This window comes from Numida meleagris, chromosome 2 (assembly GCF_002078875.1).
Source record: "Numida meleagris isolate 19003 breed g44 Domestic line chromosome 2, NumMel1.0, whole genome shotgun sequence".
Taxonomy (NCBI): Eukaryota; Metazoa; Chordata; class Aves; order Galliformes; family Numididae; genus Numida; species Numida meleagris.
In genome coordinates this window covers 88,393,261-88,420,908 of record NC_034410.1, presented here as the reverse complement: position 1 = coordinate 88,420,908, position 27,648 = coordinate 88,393,261, and the positions used below count along the sequence as shown (strand labels likewise).

At 44.0% G+C, this 27,648-nt stretch overlaps 1 protein-coding gene across 1 annotated transcript; it reads left to right on the top strand.

Moving 5' to 3' along the window:
- SCGN (secretagogin, EF-hand calcium binding protein) lies at nucleotides 19-24,674 on the top strand. Its single transcript, XM_021389149.1, has 11 exons — nucleotides 19-157; nucleotides 518-588; nucleotides 7,692-7,784; nucleotides 8,094-8,183; nucleotides 8,929-8,985; nucleotides 9,533-9,610; nucleotides 18,912-18,967; nucleotides 19,574-19,619; nucleotides 19,730-19,789; nucleotides 20,384-20,452; nucleotides 22,101-24,674. Exons 1-11 carry the CDS (start codon nucleotides 85-87, stop codon nucleotides 22,227-22,229), a joined length of 822 nt encoding a protein of 273 aa, XP_021244824.1. The 5' UTR covers nucleotides 19-84; the 3' UTR covers nucleotides 22,230-24,674.

The following is a 27,648-nucleotide window of genomic DNA, read 5'->3' as shown; positions in this document are numbered from 1 at the left end:
CGGGCGGGCGGGCTGCAGTGCGTGCGCGGGGACTGCGCGGCTTTTGCGCGGGGCAACGCGGGCCGTGCCGCCGGCGGCAGCACCATGGAGAGCGGCGAGGCGCGGCGCCCGGACGCGGCCGCCTTCCTGGGAGCCTGGCGCCGCTTCGACGCCGACGGCAAGTGGGGGGCACGCGTGGGGGTACGGGGCCAGCGCTGCCTGCTGGGAGCACGTGCGGGTGGTTCCCGCATGAGGGGGGACGGGGTCTTGCCGGTGTTTCGCGGCTTTCTTCTTCTTCCCCGTCGTCCGAAAGCCTCATTTCGCCCCTAAGCCTTTCCCATTCCTTCTCTTGAGTTCCCCGCTGTTTTTTTCCTGAAAAGTTTTCTGTATGGAAAGCGCCGCGCCCACCACCCCCTGGAAACGAAGCAAATCGCGGTCGGGGGTTTGAGTTTTGGGCTGCCAGAGTAGGTGGGCAGGGCCCCTGCAGCCCCCGCACTCAGCCCGTAACACCCGTTCTCGATGTCCTGCTTGCATTTAGACAACGGCTACATCGAAGGGAAGGAGCTTGACAACTTTTTCCATCACCTCCTGGAGAAACTGAGGCCAGACGTAAGTACCTCTCTGCACAGAGTCCAAGTTAAAAGGTTGTTATGTTGGAAATATGTGTATTTATTGTTTCCCTGTCGGTGCCTGATCACAGAGCTCCTAGCAACCAGGTGCATGAGGCAGGTGTGGCAACAAGTGCAATAGCACCAGCTGCTCGAACATTTGGTGCCGGTCTGACATCTGCTGTTGCTGTGAGGTCATTAATTTGAAATAATGCTTAGGAGAATATTTCTGTATAGCTGAAAGTGGCTAGAAGCCCTATAGGAGTTGATGATGTTGCTTATAAGGTCAACACTTGGCTCTTGAGTTTCTGGTTTTCACTCTGCAGCCCGCAGCCTAAGAGGAAAGGAGGTAAGAGGAAAGGAGGAAGCATCTTCCATAGGGAAAGAAAGGAAACAGATGAAACAATTCCCTTATGCAAAGAGTGATCAGTGAAAAGGGGAAAGGTGGCTAACAAAAAGCATAAATTCAGGAGCATCTAATGCAAAATCAAAGTTGCACTCACAAGGTGATGAGGAGCCTTGGATCTCTCGGGCTACCATGAAAAAGATTCTGTGCATCCCTATTTCAAGCAAGTTTTTGGTTATTTTGAAAGTGAACTTGGAATGAAACACCGGCGGTTTCTGCAGGAATGTTTCTCTAGAATGTGTATGGTTACATGAAGGGCTCGGCGCATAAAAGCAGTTTAAAGAAAATCAAGTAAGATTCCAAGATAAGCACCAAGAGTCACTAGGAATACAGAAAGGCTGCTCTGCAGGAAATGGCCAAATAGTGATAAGACAATGGGGTATGGTTTTAAAGTAAAAATGGGAGATTTAGGTGAGAAGTTAGGAAGAAATTCTTTGCTCAGAGAGTGGTGAGGCCCTGGCATGGCTGCCCAGAGAAGCTGTGGTGCCCCATCCCTGGAGGCGCTCAAGGCCAGGTTGGATGGGGTCCTGGGCAGCCTGAGCTGGTGGGGGGCAGCCCTGCCCATGGCAGGGGGTGGGGCTGGGTGGGCTTTGAGGTCCTTCCAGCCCAAGCCATCCTGTGATTCTATGCTATGTAGGAAAGCTTGTGCTGTGTTTGGACAGGAATATCAGACTGTGGGCAGAGGTACAGAGGAATCTCCATCCCTGCTCAATCCCACAGCCACTCTTTTCTTGCCCATCCCACATGGGATTTTGGCATCAATCCCACCCCAGCTGGGTGCAAACCCAGTACATTAGAGCAAGTTTTGTAGCTTTGCTGCTATCAGCATGAACTCGTTATACTGTGCTAGGTGTCGGCACACGTATATGTACAGCATGGGGCTACACTCATAGCAAACTGTCCCAAACTGTTAAGAACAGTGCCACCAACTGCCAAAAAAAGCCACACTCAGATAACTCCAGCCCAAACCAGCACGCTCACCTAGCTCGCACCTTGCTGGCTTCTGCTCTCTTGGTTTGGCCATAAAGGGGAAAAGCTTAACACAAAAGGACTGAAGAAACAGCCAGCCCTCAGGGACTGGCAGCACCAGAGCAGCCTGCTCCCTGAGGGTGAGATCACCTGCAGCACCAGGCAGAGCAAACTTCCCTGTCCTCTTTGTACACTGTGTTTGTGCAACAGTTTGGAGCCATTTCTCTCTTTTTTTCACGTGCTTTTTTTGGTACAAGCTTGCGATCAGTGCAGGAGGGGTGAAGGGTCCCCTTTGCAGCGCTTTTCACCGCCCCACAGCGGGATAATGGCAGTGGTGACGCAAGCAGGGAGCTGGCATTGAGCACCACTGCCTTCAGTGCTCCCTTTGACACTTGTTTCTTCTCTGGGCTCTTGACATGCCTGTACAATAATGTGTGCTGGCGGGACTTCCAGATGTGTCTCAAGGATTAATTAGTGGCTGCGTCTGAAGTGCTCTATGAGTGATAAATAATGTTATCAGCTCTGGAAGTTGTCTCTGCTTGAATAGCAAATGGCCTCATAATTATATTTTTCCAGCCTGCGCTCCCTAAGCTGTTATTTCAGTTAATGACCACTGTAGTCCTTCAGCTCTGTTTTTCTTTCCAGCAGCTCCGCAGCATCCCCAGCTGACACTAAATGCCAGGGGACGGGATGGGAGCAGCTGGGAAAACAAAGCACAGCGGGGCCACAGCAAACTGGGAGTCAGATTTCGTGGGGATGGAAACGTGGAACGCCATCCAGCAAGGGAGGCTGAGGCAATGCCTCCATAGGGAAACAGCAGGGGAAGAGAAAATGTTGAGGTAGACCTGAGTTGTGCCAATGCCTTTCAACTTTATAATAAACGGACCCAGATCCCAGGTGCTGCTTTCTGGATCTCCCTCCCCCCAGCAAGGGGCAGTTCTAAGAGAATGCGTTTGCCTTCCAGGTGTGCATTGCATATACAGAAGGCTTCAGTGAAATACGGTGTTTTTATGACACCGCTGGGCTGCGGTTGGTGTCACTTCTCCATCAGCTGGAGGGGCTTCTGTGAAGAAGTGGGCTGATGGTATGGTGTATATGGGGCAGGACTGGGGCAATTCAGCCCAACACCACGAAAAGTTGTGAGCTGCTCCCATCCTACATCTGAGGTTATCACTGCCATGACTTCTCTCTAGCCACTGTGCTCCTACTTGCTCATAAACTTCTTTCTTCTACATTACGGACCCCTTTCCATCTGTAAACCTGTTACACTGCATTGGTCTTTCACTGAAATTTTCTGCAAGATCAGTGATATCTGTGCAGATACAAAAGGAACTGTCTGTTACCATTGCACTTGCAGTGTTGTTTTACAGAAAGACATTTCATTTAGTTTCAATTCAAGTAAAATTAGGCGGAGGTTTGGGAACAGCAGCCATTCAGACAGTAGTTTGTTGCCCTCACCCAACTGTATGTGTGTAAGAGGCCGTGTGTGAAAATCTTTGAAGTGTAAATGTGTTTGGGTAAGACAGGTATTAGCCTTGCTGCTAATACCTCCCCGCTCCCTCAAACCACCTGGGTGGTTATGGCTGGAGGGGACTGCAGTTAATCTCCAGAAGCTCAGCTGAACAGCCGTAAAGGATTTGCCTTTGATTTCTGCTTCCAAGGAAGATGAGCGGCCTCTGTTGCATTTCAGCCTTGCCTCCGTGATGTATTTTCTGTCTAAATTATGTCTTTAGCTTAGTGGTTAGACAGTATGGTCAGGAATGCAACAGCTAGGTGCTCAAACAAAGTTTGATCACCAAAATATTGGCCAAAGCAGGCTACCACTGTGCTGAGAGGCTGCACATTAAGGCAGAGCACTGCAAGCACTGGAAGTACCTATCATGGCAAGCTCAGTGCACCTACGGCAATTACAGGTGAAAGAGATGTGTTTTCTTTGCCCAAAGGCACGTCAAAAAACGTTCAGCCTGGTGGAAAGGGCAGAACAAAGAATCATAGAATCATAGAATCACCAAGGTTGGAAAAGACCTACAAGATCATCCAGTCCAAACATCCACCCACCACCAGTATAACCCCACTAAACCATGTCCCTCAACACAACGTCTATACATTCCTTGAACACCTCCAGGGTCGCACCCAAAGCCGAACCACAGAAATGTGATGGCACAGGGAAGGGCTACAATTAGTTCAACACTGGTGTCTTCTGTGTGAAAAAAGTGTTTCCCACATATGTGCTGATGAGAGCTACAACAAAATAAATGAGTTAAAAAGCAACAGTGAAAGCCTGCAAGGGATGATGGTATAAGGGCTCATCTACCGTAGCGTGCAGGACTGCATTAAACCCGAGCCAAAGCACAGGGCCAAACCCTCCAGCACTAGCTTTGCAGTTCAGTGGGCAGGGCTGGCACAGGAGCTGCAGGGAAATCCTGTGCCCGTGTGGGCAGAGTGGCCCCGTGGGCAGCATGGATGGAGGGAAAGCATTCCTAGGGATACATTTTAATGCTATCAGATTTAGAGAAGAAATATTTGGCAAAAAGAAGTTCTCCTGAAATCAAAGTGTGTGTTTCTGATGTCTCATCTGGTCTTTGCTGGCCTTCCTTTGTTACTGTGTGCCTTTTGGCATGGTACTAATTGTCAGGCATTCTTGGCAGCTGTAATTTATTTTCACAGATCTTGTAGGAACTTGATATCTCTAAGACCTTTCGCCCTTCTATCAAAGTGGGCTGAAACATTGTTAAGGGAAACATGTGTTCAAGCAGGCATTTTCAGATAAGCTTCATTTTTTTTTTCAAGAAACAGGCTATAGCACTCATGTTTCATTTCTTCTTGCTTGTTACACCGTTATCAATGTGGTGTCTGCATTCCAAAAATCATGTCAAGAAGGGGAAAAAAAATATCAGTGTATGGCAAGGCTGCGTTGCTCAGCAGGGATGAAATGAGACTTTCCCTTTCATCAGGTGGTGAAGTCTCCGCAGAACTCCGTGCATTTGCTTTTTTCTCCCTGAAACAGATGACTCGTGGCTGTATTTTCATCAAGAAAAGCTGCTGCCAAGCACATGGATCCCTGAAGGAGCAAAAATTTCATCAGAAATCGTGGGGCAAGAGTACAGCAGTGTGTAAGATACAGATTAACGAAGAAGGCAGATTACATCCGGGTTTCCAAGAAGTCACAACCAACCATGACCAAGAAATTAAATGCTACACAGATAAAAAAAAATTAACATGCTCTTTCCTTTATTACAATCAGGATTAAAAACCAAATTACCTTTGTGATGCAAAATATTTCTAACGGGTTTCCACCAAAACAAAGATGAAAACTGGAAGGAGAAAGCAGAAAATTCATTTGTTACGGCAACTTGAATTATAGAAGCCTTTCTCTGTAAAACTCTATGGAAGAGCATCCATAATAAGAAATTTACTGCTTGACCCTGAGATACCTATGGACAAAGTCAGCACCTCCAGAAACTCATGGGGGTGCATGCAGCAGGGAAAATCGGGAATGGAAGCTTGCATTCAGTGAAAAGCCTCCCCACGAATAAAACAGCATTTGCTTGAATTTTCACAAAAGCATTTTATCTAACTGCTAAAAATCTTGCAAGATCTTAGTCCACGCAATGAACACTTCTGAAAGTTCTGTAAGCCTTTGGAAGGAGGGAGGGAGGCTTAAAATGGAGCTGCTGCTTGAGACAGGCAGGAAAAGGTCTGTGCTCAACAATGGCACAGCTGCTTCTCAGAGCAGAATGGTGTGCTCACAGCTGGACTTTTTCCTTATACTCTTATAATCCATAGAGGACTGAATAAATGGAGTGCGAGCTTGAGGCATGTGCAACCAGACTGTGTTTGGCTTAGGTTTTCCTGCTTGCCTCAACCTTTAGTTGGAGAGCGAGTTAATAATTACAGAGGAGGGAGGGAGGGAGGGAGGGAAGGAAGGAAGGAAGGAAGGAAGGAAGGAAGGAAGGAAGGAAGGAAGGAAGGAAGGAAGGAAGGAAGGAAGGAAGGAAGGAAGGAAGGAAATAGATAATTTTGCCTTGAGTGTGCATCTTGGGAAAGCCAGTTTGTGCAGCATCGTTTAGTTCCATTTTACTCTTTGAAAGTAAAATTTCTTAGCAGTTGTCACTGGCTTTTCTGTTTCATAAGTGACATATTTATGTGCAGAGATAGATTGTCCATGTGAAAAATCACACTGTAGTGTGACCCCTTGGAGATGTCTTTATACATTCCAGCTTTATGTTTTTCACTTGATGTATCCCATAGCTTGAGTCAGTTAAAAAAGAAAACAAGGCAGTCTTATTCTCATGCAAATAACAGTGTTCTGGCCGTGTAAAGTTACATGAAGTAGTGGTTAAAAGCTGACAAAAGCTGAGTATTCAACAAATGACTAGTCGGAACTCTGCAGAACATTTTTCCAAATATCAGCTCTGATTATAGTTTCCGAAATAACTTGTCCTAATAGGCCTGGAGGAGGATAATTTCAGAGTACTTTGCAAGCCTATTGAAGTCAGCAGCTGATAGGCTTGCCTAATGCCTGGGCAGCATCTGGTAGTGTCAAGGTGCAGTCAGGAGGCAATTTAACTAGCACAAGAGCAAGTGATAATGCTGAGGGGATGGACCTTGGGGGCACCTCCCCTGCTATACTGCACCCCAAGGATGCACCCCAGAGATGCAGCCCACGAAGAGCTTCATGGGTGCCCCTCTCCTCCCATTCTCACACCCAGATCCCCACGTCCCATCATTCGGCACATCCCTGTTGAGAGTGACAAGGGTTCACTTGCTCTAAGCAGAGTCCCCTCACAGTCATTGGGACTTGACGCTTATAAATTAAACTCTTTCTCCCCTAGTTTCATCATAGGATCCTCTGCTTGGTCCATGCTATTTATGATTTTTATTATACTGTGCTATGAAAGACTTTTGTATGAGCCCATAATGACTGCATAGAGGCAAGTGCTCATGAGCTCTGAATCTGCTCTGAAGTAAGGTGAAGGCAAACCAAATTATAATGCTATCTGACTCTCCTATCTGTAAATAACTTTTTTTTCTGTTACTACTGGCATCAAATTAAGGCTTTTGGAAAATATCAGTCACTTCTAAACATGTGGGAAAATCTGGCAACAAAGCTTGGACAGAAACAGGTTTTAGTTTAGTGACATTAATCAGAAGATGTGATATCTCACTTTCTTTTTGATTACCTCATCTATGACATTCTGGTGTGCTCCTGCAGCCCAGTCACTGGCTATGTGAATGCACTGCAGCCAAAATGTTTGAGAGCAGCTGGGAATGGTGTTGGTGCCTGGCTCATATTGCATATGGGCACTGTCTGGAAGGTTCTAGGGCATGAAGCACACCCAGGTCTCCACGTGCTGTTTTCAAACACCAATGAGCAATGACAATGGGCAGCATCAGAACTGCTGTGATACAAACTCAAGCAAAACCAAGCCCCAGTAGTACAGTTCCCAGTGCCAACTATTGGTTAAAGAGGAAGGCATCACTGAAATATTTAGAGTCTCCAGACACTGCTCTTCCAACCAATAGCTCAGTTGCTGCAAAGTTACGCATTGGCCTTACTAACTACCAAAAGTTCATCTAAGACAGTGCATTTGTGGTCCTTTAGAAGCACTAGCCCTTGGCTGTAAGGATGCAATTTTCCTGGTGTTTATCTGTGAGGGAGACTTCCTCCGGGCACTCTCCTACTGCCCTCAGAAATTTTCATGTGTGTGCTGTTTTCCCCATGGCAGGACACCATCACAGAAGAAGAAGTTCAGAGGATGAAGGAGCAGTTCATGTCTGCTTATGATGTTGCCGCAGATGGCCGCTTGCAAATCCAGGAGGTATCTTTCCTCAACCCAGTTTTTTGTTTATTTGTTTATGGATATAAGGAGGATGGGGACCTAGAGCAGACTTGGCAGTTATGGGAGATAGAGACTGAGAGGGGATGAGGTGTAGTCATGGAGGACTACATTCACCAGATCTGTTGGTCTGGAGTTCATTCCATGGCAGCTACATGCCAAGCTGATATTTCCCATATGTGTCTGCAGCCATCCAAGCTCCCTTCCCTTCCCTTCCCTTCCCTTCCCTTCCCACATGGTTTTGTTTCAGTTTGCAGATATGATTCTGGAGTTGGTATGTGTGTTTTTCAGCTTGCAAATATGATCTTGCCAGATGATGAAAACTTCCTGCTGCTTTTCCGACGGGAGACTCCCCTGGACAACAGTGTGGAGTTCATGCGGGTCTGTATCTCTGCCTTCCCTTGCCCATTCCCTTGCACACTGATTTCCCCAAACCCTTTCTGTAGCACCTACCTTTCTATACCACTGATAAATCCAGCCCTGCTGTGAGCTGCAGCTGTGGCTCACCCAGCACAGCACAGACCAGGAAGGCTGACCAGCCACCATTTAAGCACAGCCCTGAGCTGATGAGCTAGCCTGGGCTGTGAAGGCACGCAGACACATCCCTGCCCTATTCAGGGACACCGAGAAACTCACCTTTGTCAGGATGGGCACAGGGACAGTTGTAAAATACAAACTCCTTTTTTTCTCTGCAAATTGCTTCAGATGAAAGTTTTGACTTTTCTAGGACTGCTTGCAGTTCTTTTTATTTCACATCCAAGCTCAGGGCTTCTGTAGATCAATGGCCAACTGCATACTGGCCTGCACTCAGGGCAATAACCACTTTGAGAAGCTGCATGTACAAATTAGGTAAGAAATGTGGCCCAGTTTCTCAGTCTTTTCTTCCTTTTATAGAATGCATGTCTGCATTAAATGTATGATTGCAGCATGTCACACATACAGCATCCAAATGAGAGTAAATGCTATTGTGTGGAAAGTTTATTTTATTTTGTCTACAATTAATTAAATGCTGGATAACACAGCAGCTAGCTCATTAGGGAAGTCCTGACTCAGATCTTTATGATTTATCTCCTGTGCGGGTGATTAATGGCAACATTTACAGTCATATCAATCTATCCCCATCCAGATCTGGCGCAGTTATGATGCTGATAGCAGTGGATTTATTTCAGCTGGAGAGCTCAAAGTAAGTTGCTCTAACCAGTCTCTTTGAGTTTGATCTACAGCTCACAGATGTCAACAGGAGCCTGTCCATCACCTTTACCAATTTGCTGCCTTTTTGCATGATGACAAATGACACTTCTAGCTCATTCACAGTCAATTTAAGGGCTGGGCACCCTCCAGCCTTCTGGCATATCTGCAGGGACCACAGTGGGTGGGAGGAAGCTCTGCCATCCCCCCTGCTGTCCCGCTGCCCCATTGCCCTGCCTATTTTGATCTGAGATCAGTTAGCAAATACTGCGGGACTTAGCTCTTGTCTATTTTGTGGTTGAACTATTCCATTACAGCTGATTCTGGTATGGCTGCTTGGGGACAATTTGATTATTTTCTGATTTGTTTGCAAAAATATGTTTCAATTCGCAAAATGTGAACTTTAGGTGAAATTGAAGGCCTGAATACTAATTGGGAATGTGAAATTAGATTCACGTGACTGCTGAATTTGGATCTAATTTCTTACTGTTTCTTCTTGAATTTACTCTAAAGAGTAACATTTGACTCTTTCCTGGCTACAGGATTTCCTGCGAGATCTCTTCTTGCAGCATAACAAGGTGGTTGCTGAAGCAAAGCTGGAAGAGTATACTGATACAATGGTAAGCAAAGAGAGCGATAGTATTGTTTAGATTATAGTACTGCTGTCAACGGTTTACGGGCATTCGGCCCGGTTCCATGACAAAGGGGACAGGGGATCCACGGGCCCACGCCCCGGGAAAAGGGAAAAGGGGAAATGGGTAAGGAGATGGCCCTGAGAGCAAAGAACTGCGGCAACAATCTGAGGAGAAACAAACTAATTTACTAAACAAGATATCAGAATGCAAGACAACACACTATAATACAATATAAATACAATTTAAGCTGATAAATCCAATAAAGAGAGAGAGGAATGTCCCAAAATCAAGGTAGGCCTTACTCTACTACCAATGATAAGACGGCTGGAGAGCGAGGTGCTGCCAAGACGAGAGACGGCAGAAAAAAGGGACAAGGTCTCGTGATCTGCAAGTTTTTATACTGCGAGCTTTTATCTTTTCCCTCCGGCTGGAAAATGGTAACAGAAGAGAAAAGTACTGTGGGGACTGTAGTAGTCCTTCTCTTCTGAGAACCAGGTACATCCACTACATGATGCTATGATGTGGAATACCAATAACCGAAAATCACAAAACCATGACATACTGCCTAAAAACCTCCTTCACTGTCTCAGCATTTGAAAGGTGTTTCTTCTCCAAGAGTTCTCTGAGGGAAGCTAGACAGCTCACACTGCTGCTGCTACTTTGCACTGCGTTGGACATCAGCTGTGAACAGCATTTTTGGTTTGAATTGTTTATTATGAGAAAGCAGCCTGACTTTGTGCCACAGCAAACTGAGCCCTAAACCTGTCCAAATCAATAGGTGAGGTGCGTTCTTCTTCAGGCTCAGCCAGGACTCCATCCAGCTTTCTCCTTCGTTCCCTCTTAGCAAATCCTTTTGCTCCTCAGAGATGCTGGCACCTGTCACTTCTGCTCTGCAAAACCCAGAGAGCCCTGCTGGCTCCCTGCTGCTTCCCTGAAAGGCTGGGAATCTCAAGGCTCATAGGCTTTGATTCTCCCCCTGCCTTCTCACAATGCAGCTTTTATCCTGAAATCATTAGCAACATAATATTTGGTGTAAGTTTAGCATCGGTCACCTGGGTTTCAGAACAACTTATTATATCTAACCATCTGAAAACAAGAAAGGAAAAAAAAAGCCCATTTCTGATGTCATTATCGAGGCTATCATTTCACTTCCACCAGGAGACTACCACTGCAATTTTCTAAATGATTTTCAGATGGAACTATCTTGCTCCTTGGCACAAAATCTGTGTTTTCACCTATAGTAGAGCTTGGTATGCAAGCAAATGAGGAGCTTCCCATGTATTTTGCAATACCACGTTATGTATGCATGTAGCATCTGTGACTAAAAATGTGACCCTTTAGAGCAAAGCGAGAAACTGTACCTAATGGTGTACAAAAGAGTGTGCATCTTTTCATGTTTATAGGACAGTTAAGGGAGAGGAAAACAGTCTACAGAAGTTATTTTCCATCTGGAAGAGCTTGAAAACAATAAAAACCCAGAAGCTGCAGCCAGAACAAAATCTTTCCAGCAATGTTTGCAGGTAGCAAACAGCTTTTAGGCTGCTCCATTAAGGTTCCCTTAGCCAGCGGCTCATCTCTGACCTAGTGCCTCTGGGGAACACGCAGTCTGAAGCTTGTAGGTATTATGCAGCTCATTTCATCCAACTTTTTCGCTTTCCAATAATTTCCCAAAAAGGATCTATGATTTCTGCCACCCCAGTGAAGCTAGATAATAGTGTGGTTGGGAAGAAATGTGATGTGGTAATGCAGCACAGGGCTGACAGCCAGGAGGTCTGGTTTCTATTCTCCTGGTTTTTACTGATTGGCTTTGTGTCTTTGAAGAAGTAGTTTAGTCTCTATGCTGCAGAAGAAGTTTTTATCTGGGAAAGAGGATGATTCCTATATTGGGCAATCTGTGGCCTGAAATGCAAATCTGACCCATGAGGACAGAAGTTTGCAAAGCCACAATGCCAAAAGGATCACAGAAGTTGTTAGAAAATGAGAATCATAGAATTGTTGAATATCCCAATTTGGAAGGGACCCATAGGCTTTGTCAAGTCCAACTCCTGGCTCCTCACAGGACCACTAACAAATGGACCACGTATCTGAGAGTGATGTCCAGGCACTTCTTGAACTCCGGCATTTGGGGCCATGCCCACTGACCTGGGGAGCCTGTTCCATGCCCACTGACCTCTGGTGAAGAACTTTTTCCTAATATTCAATCTGACCCGCTCCCATCACAGCTCCATGCTGTTCCATCGGGTGCCATGGCAGATGATTTGTTTTTCTTTATGATTCTTTGGTATAAACTCAAGATTGGGATGCTTACAAACACACCTGATCCCAAGAGCTAAGGTAGGATGTGAAATCATAACATAAGATGTTGCAATATCCTGTACTAGAATGGAGGATATGCACTCTGTGCATCATGGCAAAGAGGTCCCACATAGACAACACCTATGTAGAAGTGGCTGCACTCCACAGATTGCATGGGAATTTGCCTGAAGCAGTAGTGCAAAACTGCAGGGAGGGAAGAAAGATGCACTCTTCTGTTTTATCAGTGCATTAAAAAGGGGAAAAACTATTAAAAAAAAAAGAGAGAGAAGAAGTGACTTGAACTACCGAGATTTAAGGTGTGATGCCAAGGTCCAGAGCAATGAGAGAGCTCTGCTTTCTCTCCCTTCTTTCCATATGGAGCAGGGGAGTCCTGGTGGGACTCTGCCACCATCCCGACTGCCTGGGAAAACAGGGTGAGAGCAACCATGAAATACTTTGCTGCAAAAATAGGGATTTTACATTTCATTCCTGAGGCTCTTACAGGCTTTCTATTGCATCTTTAGTAACCAGCAGCAGTGATGGTTTACTGCTTTATGCAGTAAATAAATGCTTTACTGCAGAAATGGAAATAGTTCTATTTCTTTCCCCGTATCTTTGCTTCTACCCTTATTTAGAGCACAAGGTCTTTTGGACACGGACTTGTTTCTGCTGTGCACAGCTACAAGGTCTCTGATAGTGGCCCACCCATCCTGCTCAGGGCCTTCACGTGCCTCTGTAACAACATTTGGTTGAAAGAAGCTATGTACCAAGGTGCTGTAATCCCATCTGTCTCCACAGGCATTTACAGATCTCTGCCCTCTTCTTCATGCACTCCACAGCTGGAGTATGAAGCTGCATACTTCTTAAGCAGATACTGATACACTGAGTGGGCCCTAGAGCTTTTTGGAAACAGGGATAAAGGAGAAAAGACAGAAACTATCATTTTAAAGAAGATAGCCCAGGCATGAAAAAATAAAATCTTACAATTCTTTGCTGGATATTTGCAGCTTTACCTTATTGGAGGTAAATGGCCAGGGAATGCCAACTACTTCCAGTTTGCTTATGCTGTTATGAATGATCATACAGCATACAAAATCAATCAATCAATGAATAAATAACAACTGAGGAAGCTGGAAACAGGGATACAGCATTCCTTTTAGAAGTATTTATGGGATTGCTCAGAAGCCATCTGTATGCAGACTATCTTGTTTCCTTATGACCTTGACATCCTTTCTTCAGAGAACACTGATTTAGATTGGGGATGAATGAGTGATGAACACTGGGAAGAAATGAGGTAGGGAGCATGTTGGAATTGCACAATCCCCATGAGTTCGTTAAGTCAAATTTTAGCAGTCTCCAAGTCACTGGGGAAAGCTGTGAAAAGAACATTCGAGTGCTCAAGACTATTGATGAGGGAATTAAAGCAGCAGTTCTGTGCTGTGGAAGCCCCTTTGGAGGATTTGTTTTAGTTTTTGTGCCTGCATATGTATATATGCTCGTATTAATAGTCATTAAATGTGTATTAATGTTTACTTACACACATGCGCTTGCATGAGAAGATAGTGATGTGATGTTCTGAATCTTGAACCTTGGAAATTGTTTGTGTGTTTGTCTTCTTCTTGGAGAGACAAACCACAAACTTCTAGACTGATTGCTGTGGGCAGGGAGCAGGTGCTCAGAGGCAGAAACAGATCTTTATATTGCTCTGAGCCACTCTGAGCAATGAGAAGATGTCCCAGAGGTACTGTTCTGTGGGAGACAAGCTGGGCATAGTTCAAAGTGGAGGTTTTTAACAGCATGATGAGAGTATTCTGCCTTCTTAAAGCAACACAAATGGAGAAATGAAAACATGTCGCAATACTACTTCATCACAAAAAAGTGGATGGAGGGATTACATAGCACTAACAACCTTCCCCATGATCCTGGGGAAGTTTCTGCCCACAAATACCCAGCTCATCCTTGCATTTGCCAGTATTTTGTCGTGAGTGACAGCTTCTATGCATGTGTGTGCACATAGCAGTGTACTTCAGCAGAATGTTGTAACTGCCTGAGTCTAAAATGGATGTCACCATAATTTCTGATGAAGTTAAGTATTGATCTCTTGTCTTCTGCAGTAACAAAATTCTCACTCAGCTCTTGCATTTTGTCATGTATGATTACCTTGTTCGCAGAACCACTGATGGTTCGTAGCTTCTCAGATAGCAGCATGCTACTTCTGGTTTGTAATCTCAACGTCTGCAAGCCACCTGCAGGGAAAGCTCAATCCTGAGGCAAACTTCAGCAGATTATATTATATGTACCACTGTAACAGTCACTTATAGGACACCAGTATTCACTTTTTGCCTTGCCTTATATTGGTAATATCAGACTCGGCAAAAAAAACTCCTTTAATTTGAGCATTATTATATTTTGGCAAAATGTAAAAGGTCGAAACTGTGAAGTAGAATACACTCTGCCCACCACAAACTGAATTTCTGGGGAAGCAGTAACGTAAGTGCAGTGAATAGTAATGCAACAGACATTGGTCATGAAGTTTGAAGGAAATTAGTATATGAATATGGCTGAGGATGAATCTTTTCTCCAGAGAAGTCAGTACAGCAGTCTTCCCAGCTGTAACACTGTCATGGTTTAACTGTGCTTATCATCAGAATTTCTGGGTATAGAGCTGCATATCTCAAGCAGTCACTGACCCCACACATGAACTGCAGCTGGCTAGGAGAGGGCTCTAGGTTTTCTCAGCACAAAGGGAAACAAGCTTACTTTTCCATGAAGGTGGTCTGTGTCCATAGGAATTAATCATGCTCTACCTTTGTTTTGCACTGGGGGGAACAGGGGAAGTTTAGGTTGGATATAAGGAAGACATTTTTTACAATAAGGGTGGTGAGGTACTGGCACAGGTTGCCCAGGAAGGTGGTGGATGCCCCGTCCATGGAGACATTCAAGGTCAGGCTGGATGGGGCTCTGAGCAACCTGATGTAGCTGTAGCTGTCCCTGTTCATTGCAGGAGAGTCTGACAACAGACCAGGTGACCTTTAAGGGTCCTTTCCAATTCAAATTATTCTATAATTCTATGACTTCTGGTGCTTTTGTAGTTGCTGGCTGTCCTCTCTGCAAGGACAACGCTAGAGGCTCAGAGTGGCTATGTCTTTGGCTGCAAAAGTCTGTCTGTCTGTCTGTGCTAGACTTAATCCCAGTGGTTCTGTCAACTCCAGTTTTGCACCACACTTGCTGTGACATAAGCCAGCAGAAGCAGAAAATTGCATTTCAGCTCAAACTTCACTTCTTAAGAACAAAATTTGTGGAATGCAGGTGCCTGTCAGCTTTCAAAAATCCCAGCAGGTAATAGTTTGGTCTTTTAGGAACCAAAGGACTCTTAAATGACTTGCCTAGGTTACACAGGCACTATCACCTGGTGGGGCAGAGAACTGAACTTCTGTCCCAAGGGTGACTTGCTGGCCACAGGGCCAGCAAGTTGTTTTGTACTGGGTGGAAGAGGGGAATATTAGATTGGATATAAGGAAGGCATTTTTTACAGTAAGGGTGGTGAGGCACTGGCACAGGTTGCTCAGAGAGGTTGTCGCTGCCCTGGGCTATGCAAAAGCCTGTCGGCCCCGGCCTACCCACAGAAACAAGCCATATGCAGTCCCCTGCTTGGGCCTATGTCGTTGTTTATATACCCTCAGTATCTGCTGTACTCCTCAGCTATTTTAGTTGTAGCTGACATGATATAAATGGTCCAGACATACATTTTGTGAGGGCAGCTGGGCAGGCAGGAAGCAACTCCATGTTTCCCCCAGGGATGACACACTTTATTACACATCAGAGAAGGGACAGAAAAACATTTAAAAGCAGACCCTAGTAATTCTGCTGATCACAGACCTATTTATTTTGGTTATTTACTTCTCTCCTCATCTCTGTCACAGAAAATAATTCCAATTTATAATCTCACAGGTCTCTTCAAAGCATGGGTGTGTTTGTCATATCTTGGTGTTTCACTGGCCTTCTCTACCACACCTGATTGAGAATGCAGAGATATTTCCTTTGCTGAATTCAAAGCCAATGGCTGTTTTGAGTTTGCATTTAAAACGTAAGCTGTAACAACTCTTGTTTTGCAAAACCAGCTCTAAGTTATGCTCTGTCTGCCTCAGAGTACACGCATTAAATTCAGACAAACAGAACTAAGACTTCCCTGGTGTGCGGCCATTAAAATGTCGGTGAATTAATTTGTGCAAACACTTTAAAACACTGGGTAGCTTGACAGTAAGACAAATGCATCATTTTATAAAGCATACTGCTGGATGCAACAAAGCTTTTAATAAAATCGTGTGCTATTTAAACATGCCAGACCTCATCCTTAACCACATTGAGATGTTCCGTATCAGCCTGGCAGCATAAATATACCTTCCAAGTGTGTAAACTAAAAATCCATCAAGTTTAACATATCAAGATGGTGTGTAAAGGCAAAAGTTTAAATTAGAAACAATCTCATAACAATATCAAATATCTACTTCTCCCATTATGTATGTCTCATCATGTGGGATGGGTACCCTCTCTCATTCTTTAAATACTTATGTACACAATCAAGCAGATCAGATCAAACAATTGTGTGCTTGAAATTTGAAAGCTTAATTAATAAACATTTCCCCAGGCTTTTCTATCTCGAGATTGCCATGTAGTGTGTATGCATGAGCTACAGTTGTCCAAATAATAGGATTAGGTCTATCTTATTAGCTGTGGTACCTGAACTAATTCAGAGAACGCTATTCCATCTTCACTACATGTTTTCCATCTTTGATGTGGAATTCAAGAGGCAAGAATTAGCCCAGCCTAGCTCTTTCGGGAAGACTTTATTTTCTCTCTGTTGACTGGTATGGGAAATCAAAAAATCACAGAGGTTTGATTTTTTTTTTCCAGGATACTTGTTGCAGGAAAAAAAAAAACACACAAAAAACCACAGAATTTTAAAATGCAAAGATTTTCTGTCGGTACTGCAAAAGCAGAGCTGAGTGAGAGAGATAGGGGAGCTGATTAGATATAAGTAGATGTAGTAAACCACTGAAAGTATAATGTTAAGCTCAAAGATAGAGCAAAACTGACTGTGGATGTTGCTTTTCATTAAATGTTCCACTGAAGAATGCATTATCTTTACAGTTAAATTTGTTTTAATGAGGTCTGCACTGCTGATGGAAAATAGAAAAGGGTTCGGGAATGGATAAAGTTGAAAACCACTGGGTCAGAAAATTGATAATGAAACAGAAAGGTGTTCACAGCTAAACCATTACCTCTAATCTAGCCTGCTTCATTAAGGGTGCACAAAGCTCTTCAGCCTCTCACAGGTATTTGAGACTTTTGAAACCATGAAAATACATTGTGCCCACTACATACAGAAGATGCAGGGCAGTGGGGCACTTGGGAGTCACAAGAAAAAAAATAGCTACGCTAGGATGCTTATTTACTCTTTTTTTTTTTTTTACAATAAAGGGGATAAGATTTGTTTCACTGAAAAAGAAACCATGTTCTATCACCTGCAGAATAACTTCTTTATCAGCAAAGAACTGTAAGCTCAGCCTTTTTTTTCTCTGATGGCATTGGGAAGCTATCATTGCAAGGACATTTCTCCCCTTGGTGGCACAGCACGAGCAGCTCCAGCTCCTAACCCTACCTTCAGTCTTGTCCTGTTGTGGCCAACATCTGCATTCACTTCAGGGCATGATTTTTGCAGTGATCTCAATATGAAACTTCAGTCATCCATACAGGCTTTACACTTTCTCTCCATGGGAGGAAAAGTGGGCCCATGCTGAGTGCTCTTCAAAATTCCCACCCAGACCTCAATAACGTAAGTCGCAGAAGAATTAATGCAATAAGGTCCTGTTGCAGAATCTTATCTACAACCAGTACAGCAAAGGGCTACTACAGACTCACAGTCCTCAGCGCAGGTATCAGAGCACGGGACAGGAGAGGGCACAAAAAAGGCATCATATTTACATGTGGGTACCCCAAGAGACAGCAGCTCCCAGACCTCACCTCTGCTCACACAAGTGTCAGGCCCCTGTTTCATGCTGGGCAGTCCTCAGGATGTGCTATGGACTCACTCATCCTGGAGCTCCCACCAGGTCAGAGTGTCACAGCATGTCCTCTCCTTCTGAGCTGACAGGGTTGGGGATTGACATCTGTCTGCTCCAGCAGGCAGCAGCTGCTTGTAGCCACTGAATAAGTGGATGAGGTTCATGCAAGCACAATTAATGCATGTTCTTTTGCTGAGGATGTGACAAAGAATGGTAATCCATCTTAGTAAAAAATTGATTTTTCCCCCCACTGCAATATAGAATACATTTTTTCAAGAACTTTGATCCTGAAGGCATTCATTTTTGCAACCCATTAAACTCTTCCCCTGTAACTGACTCTTATTTGTGCATTGTAGAGAAACAACGCGCTAAATCCATTAAATGAATAGATAATATCTGGTGGTGAATCACCAAAAAGATCACATTAAGAAATGGATACCATTCAGGAAAGGATAGCTTTAGCATTCATGCAGATTAACCTTTCAGTGCCTGCAGCCTGAATCTTCCCAGTCCTGTCACTTCCTGATGGCAGGCTTTGATCCAGCCAAGCAAGCCTACCAGCTCTAGCAGCATCCAGACCTGATCTGAGTGTCTATCAGGAGATGACACTTGCACCTCAGCCACAGAGCAGCCACACTGACAGTCAACGATAACAACAGAGCTGGGCTGGAAGTGTTTGGAAGCTTCAGTGTTTTTTTCCAGGGACAGTATTTAGGTGCCTAAGTTGTCTGCCAGAGACCTGTCTTCATCACGTCGGTGTTTGGCTGCTTTGCCTCTCACTGAAAGAAAGCCAACACAGGGAGGACATTGCTGTACACTTGCTTACCGGGTCACAGGGCACAGCAAAATGTCTGCCAGCCTTTTTTATATGTCTTCTCCTCATCTGCCTATCTATTTCATGGCAACCCTATCTTTCTGACTTTTAGATGAAAATCTTTGACAAAAACAAGGATGGACGTCTGGACCTGAATGACCTTGCAAGGTAGGCTTCGATGATATTGATGAAGTTTTTCAGCTTGCAGTGACACATCCAGGCAAAGTGATGACTTTCAACAATGATATCTCTCTGGAGACATGCATTTGAATCCTTAATTAAATCAGGCACTCTGATGTAGGCATCCTGGGTCTCTAATGCGTGGTTCCCACTGTAATATTCTGTGAGGATATGGCTGAGGAGTCAAGGTGGCACTGCCAATGGGTTTAGCCATGTCAGAAGGAGAGGATTTGGAGACACAAGGGGAAGATGCTTATAGATGAAATTGGTGGTTTAATTTCTGCCGCTTTTCTGACCCTATATACAGATGGAGAGCATGTCTGTATATATAATGCATGTGCATTCCGGTGGGACTTTAATCACATGGGTACAACTTCCTTAAAAGACTGGTTTGGGGGATGAGAGGCCTCAGCACTCAGGCCAGCATTACTTCATCCTTTCCTTTTCCAGCCAACAATGGTTCGTGAGGAAAACAGTGGTAGATTACTATTTCCTGTAAGGCAGCACAGCACCCTTTACAAACTGGGATAGTTCAGAACAGTATGCGTGTAGATGGCGAAGTGGCAAGATCTTAATTTAAATCTCTCTCTTCAGGATTCTGGCCCTCCAGGAAAATTTCCTTCTTCAATTTAAAATGGATGTAAGTATTTCTTGATGCATTCCTCCCATTCCTCTCAGATAAGATAACCTAGGCTAAAACCTGAATCTACTTTTTTTCTTTTTTCATTCACTTGCTCTCCCTGCATGCAGGCTTGCAGCACAGAGGAAAGGAGGAGAGATTTTGAGAAAATCTTTGCACACTACGATGTTGTGAGTGCCAGCAGCATTCCTTTGTGGTCTCTGCATGACACAGATTAAATATATGCCAGTGCCAGAGCCCATGGGCCAGACGTGCCCATGTGAAGGGGAGGCAGAGGTGGGCAGTGCTCAGGGACCTCATGGCAAAGGATACATTTTCACTTTTCCATTGTCATGGCCAGTACTGCTGCATCATCAATATCTTTCTATAGTAGACACATGGACTGTAGAGAGGATGGTGCCTTTAGCTATAGTTTTCCAGCAGTTTGGGACCTACATCATCACCCTGAGAAATGCAACCCCTTCTAGTGCTGAACCGAGAGTTATTCTAAATCTGGCCCAGGATGGACAGAACTGCCCAAGCACTCGTTGGAAAACAGCAGTCTGGTGCCATTTCTGTCATTCACATGATGAGGTGGTGTGGTGACTAGCAAGCCTCACAAAACAGTGGGAGACATTACTGCCACTTAAGGGGAAGAGATGGTCTGGGAAAAAGGAAAGGATTGTAGTGCTATTGGGCTCAGTGACCAGGTGGATCTGCTGACTAGCAAATATTGCTGTGTCTTTGACTTACTGGAGGCTTTTGATGTTTCTTCCATCTTTCAGAGTAAAACGGGAGCACTTGAAGGCCCAGAAGTGGATGGGTTTGTCAAAGACATGATGGAACTGGTCAAGGTATCTTCACGTTTTTTAATTTTTATTAATACCCTATATGTCCAAGAAGAAAGTCCTTATTCTGGTAAAGATATGTAAGCAGAGCAAGAGTGGGAACATAGAGTCAAATTTAACTTCGATCACAGACAGAAAAGAATGTCATTGCCTCAGCATAGACACCGTGGAGCATTTCACCTTATCACAGAAATTCTACCTGACAAATTAATACAACTTGAGTCAGCAGCTGTACTTAAGTCCATTCTATCTCATACTTGGAGCTGGGCGGATGTTATAGCATCACAAACATTTAGTCACCACCTGGTCTACCCACACACATACATTTTTTCCCCTATTGAATTAGTATTTAGGTTAAAATAGCTGAAAGGTGAGGTGTTGATTAAGCTGGAAGAGAGATAAGTGCCTCTGCCTTTTCACATATTTGAGTGCAAAGCCATGATCAGAGCTGAGTGTCTTCAGCACCAGCTGATAACAGCACAGACCAAAGATTCTCAGAGCATCACCAAGCTTGAACATCAGGAAGTTCATGCATGGGATCCTTAATGGTTGTGGTTTTATAAGGCCACAAAGTCAGCTTTAGAGGAAGACAGTCCTCAGCATGCCTTGGTGATCACGGGGTGAGTGGCTGAAGCTTCAGCACGGGACTACTCAGAGCTGCCTATGCTACAGAAATCCTCTTCAGCTCAGAGCAACCATCTCTCCCCATGATCCTGTCTTCCAGTTGGAAGAACAGCTGTGCACAGAGTACAGGGCAACTCATATCTAGGAGGAGGTAAGAGTAGTACAAAGGCTTCTATGTCATAGAACAGTTGCTTAAATTCTTAAATTCTGCCTCCTCAGTGATTTCATGACTGTAACTTTATTGACATGGATTGCTCATCAGAGATTCTTCTTTTTTCTCTTTTTTTGCTGTGGATAATGTCCTTGCCAGCATGATCTCATAGTTCATTACATCATCACAGGGTTACACTTGAAAGTCACTTGAGCATTTTCTCTAGTCAAGAATACTGTGCCGATGTGTCAGTTACAACAGCAGAGTCTGCTTGTTTTGGATTACCTTGAGTTTCCAGATACAGTCCAAGACACAAATAGTCCAGCTTTTGGCTTCACCCACACCTGAGTCATTGCAATTCCCCGTGAAGTGACCCTATGCAGGGATGCCTATACTCCGACATCCACTTTGCAGAGTAGACAGAGGCAAAGAGGCCTGTAAAACATGTATTTAACATTCATTTGACATGCTAAAGGTATTTTTAAGTTGCTGACTAGCTTGTGAAGTGGTAGCTTGCTGACAGAAATGGCATATACTCTTTGTGCAGCAGGTTTGAGAGAGGAAACTGGATGAAAGCACAGTTCCAGACCTTTCTGCAGACTTTTGTTTGATACATATCAGAAACTGAGCAACCTGACTAAGGGAAAAAGCTATCTTACATTTCCTTATGAGACATCCACCTAACCGTACCCCTTCTGTTTTTATGGGATCTCATTTCCGCCTTCCTTGTTCCCCGCTCTTATGAGCTGATGTGGGGTCCAGCCCCTTGGTTACTCACCCTATTGGGCATTTCCTGCTGCTGCACTGACTGCTGCTTTACAGAGATGCTGAAATCCAGAGCTGCTTCCCTCTCAGCAATGTTTTCTCTTTTCCCTGCAGCCCAGCATCAGTGGGGTGGACCTGGACAAATTCCGTCAGATTCTGCTCAACCACTGCGATGTGAACAGGGATGGGAAAATTCAAAAATCAGAACTGGCCTTGTGTCTTGGGCTCAAAATGAACCCATAGCTGTGGTGGTGCTTGTGGCTGTGTTTCCCTAGTGAGGTTGCCTGCTGCTCCTGGTAGTGTGCCTGTGCTATGTGAGCAAGTGGGTGGTGGACAGGGGGGCATTTGTATGAAGGGGCAGACAGTCTTATCAGTGTATGTAAATACCTTGGAGATCTCCAGAAGCCACCTGGCCATGGACCTGGGCACCTTACTCAGGGTGACCCTGCTGGAGCAGGAGTTGGACCAAATGCCCACAGAGGTCTCTGCCCACCTCAGTCGTTCTGTGATTCTGTGACTGTGTGATTCAGTGACAAGTGTTGATGGGTGGTGTTCAATAGGTGCCACTGCTTGTGGGTCCCCTCAGCACTGTCTCTGCCCACAAGCACACTATTTGCTCAGAAAAAGGGCTGCTTGCCTACTCCTACCCCCGTGAAACAGTGAAACAGTGCCCTGCCCATCTGCTAGAGCAGACACAAGCATCTCCCTGTGTTGATGCTCGTGGGCTGCTGCTGCTCAGTGATTCTGATGATTGCCTTCTGTGTGAAGCCATTACTTTGGTGAGTATTGAGCTTTGTTTGTGCAGTTGAAATATTGGATGGGTGTATTTGTGCAGAAATAAAAAAAAATGGCAGTTACAGCAAATCTGTAGGATTGGAGTTTATGTGTTACTCGTGGAAAGCCATCTGCTGCAGACAGACAGACCATATATGGTAGCCATTTCATATAAAAACCATCAAATAGCAAGAGGCTTTATGATGCCTATCAGCTGTGGTTTTTAATTCTGTCAGCAAATGAAACATAGTAAATTCTTTCCATGGGGAAACCACACATAACATAAATTAATATTGCCTGGAGGGTGAAGCCACAGAGAAACGTCACTTCTGGAGGAAGCCCTTCTTTTAATCCAAACCGAAGTCATAAACTAAGTTTCCATAAATTGAAAACTTGAAAGGACAGAAACCTAATGAAAGAAAAGCTCACAAGCACATGTGTATTTTTTAAAATCCATAGGAGTTAGCAAAATGATGCAGGTTTTATTGAACTTAAAGCCTCCCATTACTCCCAGGCCATTAATGTCTTGAAGCTCAACGGCATCACCATCATTTGTGCTAATTACCTCCATGTTCCAAAGTATTTTACTGCACTTTCAGTAAGTGCCACACCTCCACTATCATGCCCAAGTAATCCTTTCTTCATTTCCAAAGAGGGATTCTGAGGAACGTTTGTCAGCAAAGCTTCCACATTTCAGCATTTATGTCTTCTGCAGGGGAGAGTCCCATACTTGATGCTACAAGTTTCTTTCCAGTTGTTCTCCGCACACAACAGTGTAATGAAGCACTACTTCTATAGTCTGCTTTATAAAAACTAGTCAGAAATTGCCTTCAGAGAACACATATAGAGATGCTGATTCAATACAGCAGTATAGAACATTCACAACTTTTGGGCGATGCTCATTTTCCACTTACACCGATGATAAGTTCATAGGCAAAGTGCTAAGTGCATTTAAACACAGCACTGAACTAGGGCTTTAAGCTCCTAACCAGTTTTTTATCTCAGCAACTCAAATCACAGCTGCAATAACAGCAGTTCTCAGTGGTTCAGAAAAACCTTGAGCAAGAGCTCCACAAGCCATCAGGGATGCACCTTTACTCCCTGAGTCTTGTATTCCTCTGAGGAAAGAGCTGTGTTTAGAAGCACACAACAACAGAGAGGAAGCTAAAAGGAAAAAATCCCATGCACCACTGCTTATCAGATGTGTGTTAGCAGCATCCTCAACAACTTGCTACGAATTTGGTGGGTCACATTACCAAACATCCTTCTGTCCCACCTCAAAAGGGATGCGACTTACCAGGTTAAACAACTATGCCTTTAAGTATGTTCTTCATTTTCTCTCTCCTCTCCTCCCTTATATTGATCTCATCGTTATTTCCATTTTCTTGAACAACAGTTCGTATTAATTTAGACAGTGGAGCAATTTCTGCACTATCCCCTACAGTATACCTCTGCTTGTATGATCCTTATGTTATCTACATTTTTCAGTTATAAAGGGTCCACTTTGCTTCACATCTGTTTAATCCCATTTATATCAGTAGAACTATTTCTCTCTTATTAAAATATAAGTTGTAGAGTATCCTGCCCTGCCTCATCAAAAATGTTGCAAATTTTAATCTAAGAAGAAAAGAGTCTCTAAAAGACTGTCTACAAGCACTGAATGTTCATGTATACAACTCTGAATGCTGATGAAGACTAGTGTCACAACAGCTGTCACAACAGGAAATGAAAAGCATTTAATCAGCTCATCCACACAAATCAGTGGGTTATGACCAGTGAACTGTGTATGGAGCTGAATATTGGCTTCAGTGCCTTGGAAATGATAGTGGCAACATTGAAATATCGCAAAGTCTGCACCGGGCATGTCCCATGAATGTTCACACAGGAATATTGCTGACAAAAATGCATAGCTATTGGTTGTGACTATGTTGAAAAAAGAGTGTTTTGTAGCTGAGAATTTGCTTTATCAACTAGTGTTATTGTGCTCTTTATCTCTGTTATAATTTCCGTAGAAATAAATAGGAGGCATTACTTTTGGAGTGACCTCAGTACATAGCACTGCGTCTTTGCTGAAATCTTATGCTTTTCACAGGGTCCAGAGCCAATTGTGTTCTCAGCAGGCACTAAGTGGCAATGAATTTTTTATGCTGTTGTCACAATGTACAATGTATTTTGCTTTGTTTGTACAAATTTTGGGGAATTTTTTTTAGTTCTGAGTCTGCAGAAAGCCTCCTCTGTAAGTTTATGCAACTAGTTTTGTTAGCTTTAGGGGAGGTGGGAGGCAAATGGATGAGGCCAGGTTCTTCTCAGTGGTGTGTAGCAACAGGACAAGGAGTAATGGCCTAAATCTTGAATGTAGGAAGCTATGTACAAACATGCAGAAGAACTTCTTTATGGTAAGGGTGACGGAGCGCTGGAACAGGTTGCCCAGAGAGGCTGTGGAGTCTCCTGTGGAGATATTCAAGACCCATCTGGATGCCTACCTGTGTAACCTGCCCTAGGGAACCTGCTTTATTAGCAGAGAGGTTGAACTCGATCTCTTGAAGTCCCTTCCAACCTCTACAATTCTGTGATTCTGCAAAATAAGTGCCTGAAATAAGTGAATTTACAAGAACATTTTATAGAACTTGAACAAAAGTAGCTGGGGATGGTAGACAAAAAGCTCACATGAAGACCTCAGGAACACTTCTTATGTAAGCTGATGTAGCTCTGCATTCCCATAAGGCTGCTGTTTGTGTCCAGAGTGGGGATGAAGGATCAGGACTATGCGCTGCCCTGTTTGCAAAGACCGTGGGGAGAGCCACGTCCCAGTGAGCTGCAGGTCCCCCATAAACCACACATAATGTCAGCAGTGCGGTGGGACTGGAGCCCATGCTACAAAGGTCAGCAGGGCAATCATTAACAAGCCATAGCCTTGTAACCGTCTAGCCCCTAAAAGTCAATGTTATCTCAGGAGGAAGTCATTTGGAGCTTCCCGTGGAGAAAAAAAAAGTATTTATTGCTTTTATGAATGTTTTTTTTTCTTTTTTAATTATTATTTTCACTTCAATAATGAATGATCTGTAAGACCCTCCTGCCTCTGGCTTGGCTATGGTAACCGGTGATTGTTCTCTTCTGAAGTAATACATGGGCAGGTAATGCATTTTGATGAAACATAGCTAGTGGCCAATTTGTAAATTCAAAAATACTTTTATGTGCTGTGTGGATTCCCTTATGCACAAAAATATGAGATACTTTTTCACTTTTGAATGGTTACATTTGCATTAATTATATTAAAACATATTGCCGACAAAACCAAAAGCATCTACAGGCCATGATGCCTGCAGCGCTGTAAATATACTGAAGATACACAAGGAAGGTTTTGTGCTGTTTAATCTGTACCTCCTCTGCCAACAAAATTCTGCCGTTTCATAATATCTGGGAGCTTGCTTCTTGGCAAGTAGAATTTAATAAATGAAAGTGAGCGCAAGTGCTTGCCAAGATTTTTTCCCTTGGTATTTTCATGTTTTTCTCTTCTTCATGTTTAAGGGATTCACAGTTTTCTATTTCTTCATAGTATGCAAATTCACTGAGATCAATTTTAACTGACTTATATCATCATATTTAATGGGTATATTTCCAAGAGACATTTAGCTGAGACAAGCACAGCGGTCAATGCGCACAGAACTCCCAAATCTGTCATTTTAATATTTTTTTTCTCCACTTGCTTGTTTAATTGGTGAACAGCGAGACCTGGAAATCAAATTTTGAATTTCCTTGGTGTTGCCTGGCAGTTCCCTTGCCTCCCTTCAGCTGTGAAGTATTGGTGATCGTGCCCTGGTCTCCTGTCACGCTCCCTGCGCACCTTGACACTTCTCATTTTCAGCACCTGATGCAGTTTCGTTCCGGATGACTTGTCATGACAACTTAGTCAGGGGATGCTGTCTCTGACACCTTCAGCTGACTGTGTAGAACTCGTACTGGGGAAAATGACCATTTATTGGGCTTTTAAATTCAAATCCATCCCTCACTTAATTCCATTGATTTCCCTGGAAATGATGTTATAGAGATACAATCTTTTCTCATGTCACTGAACCTCAACAAACTGCCTGCCAAGCCACCCCCGTGGAGCTCTGCCATTGGAGATGCATGATTTCACAGACCAGTCTCGCAGTCGCAGATTACTCACATTCCATCTTGTCCCACGGTCTGTGCAATTTTTCCCCAGAATAACAAACCCCAACATACACACTCGCCTCATTCCCCAGCCTGAAACACGCTTCAGCAGTCTCACATCACTGACGCTGTAGCTGGAACCAGATCAGGTGTTTACAAAGCATAATGCTTAAGTTTCATCGGTGCTCTATTTTCCATTTTTCAGTGAAAGAATTCTCTACCTTTGTTCTCACCACATGGCTTTAAACAAAATAGGTGAAGCTGCCCACATGACTTATGGAAACTGCATTTTCTCCCTACTCAAATTAAGCATAGGCCCAAAAGAAGGGCTCAGAGCAGAGGAAGCCAGCACAATATTTTGATCCGTCTGCTTTTCTGTTTGTATGGCAAAAGAAAAGTGTCAATATTAATGAAAATAATTGTGGCTAATGCAGCCAACAAGATGATCATGAAATCATCCACCACGTTACAATGGTAACCAATCATGAGAAACACCTTAATTACAGCTATTATCTCTTAGAATGGCTGGGTAACCCTTACATTAATCTGATTTGAAACAGAACGTTGCCATTATGTAGTGAAACATTAAACCGGGCTTTGCTGGGTAATTACATGGGGTAGAGCAACTGTGATTGTCATTTTTGCATGAGGGCTACCCTGACTGACAAGGAAAAGCCCCCATTTTTTGGCCGTTAGTTGCACATACATTTTCATTAATCCCACAGGGGAAGGA

Excerpts from the sequence above, each read along its gene's own strand:
- SCGN (XM_021389149.1), top strand. The coding sequence starts at position 85 with ATGGAGAGCGGCGAGGCGCGGCGCCCGGACGCGGCCGCCTTCCTGGGA. Across the intron at positions 9,611-18,911 it reads AAGAGTATACTGATACAATG|ATGAAAATCTTTGACAAAAA; the intron begins GTAAGCAAAGAG and ends TCTGACTTTTAG. Across the intron at positions 18,968-19,573 it reads GACCTGAATGACCTTGCAAG|GATTCTGGCCCTCCAGGAAA; the intron begins GTAGGCTTCGAT and ends CTCTCTCTTCAG.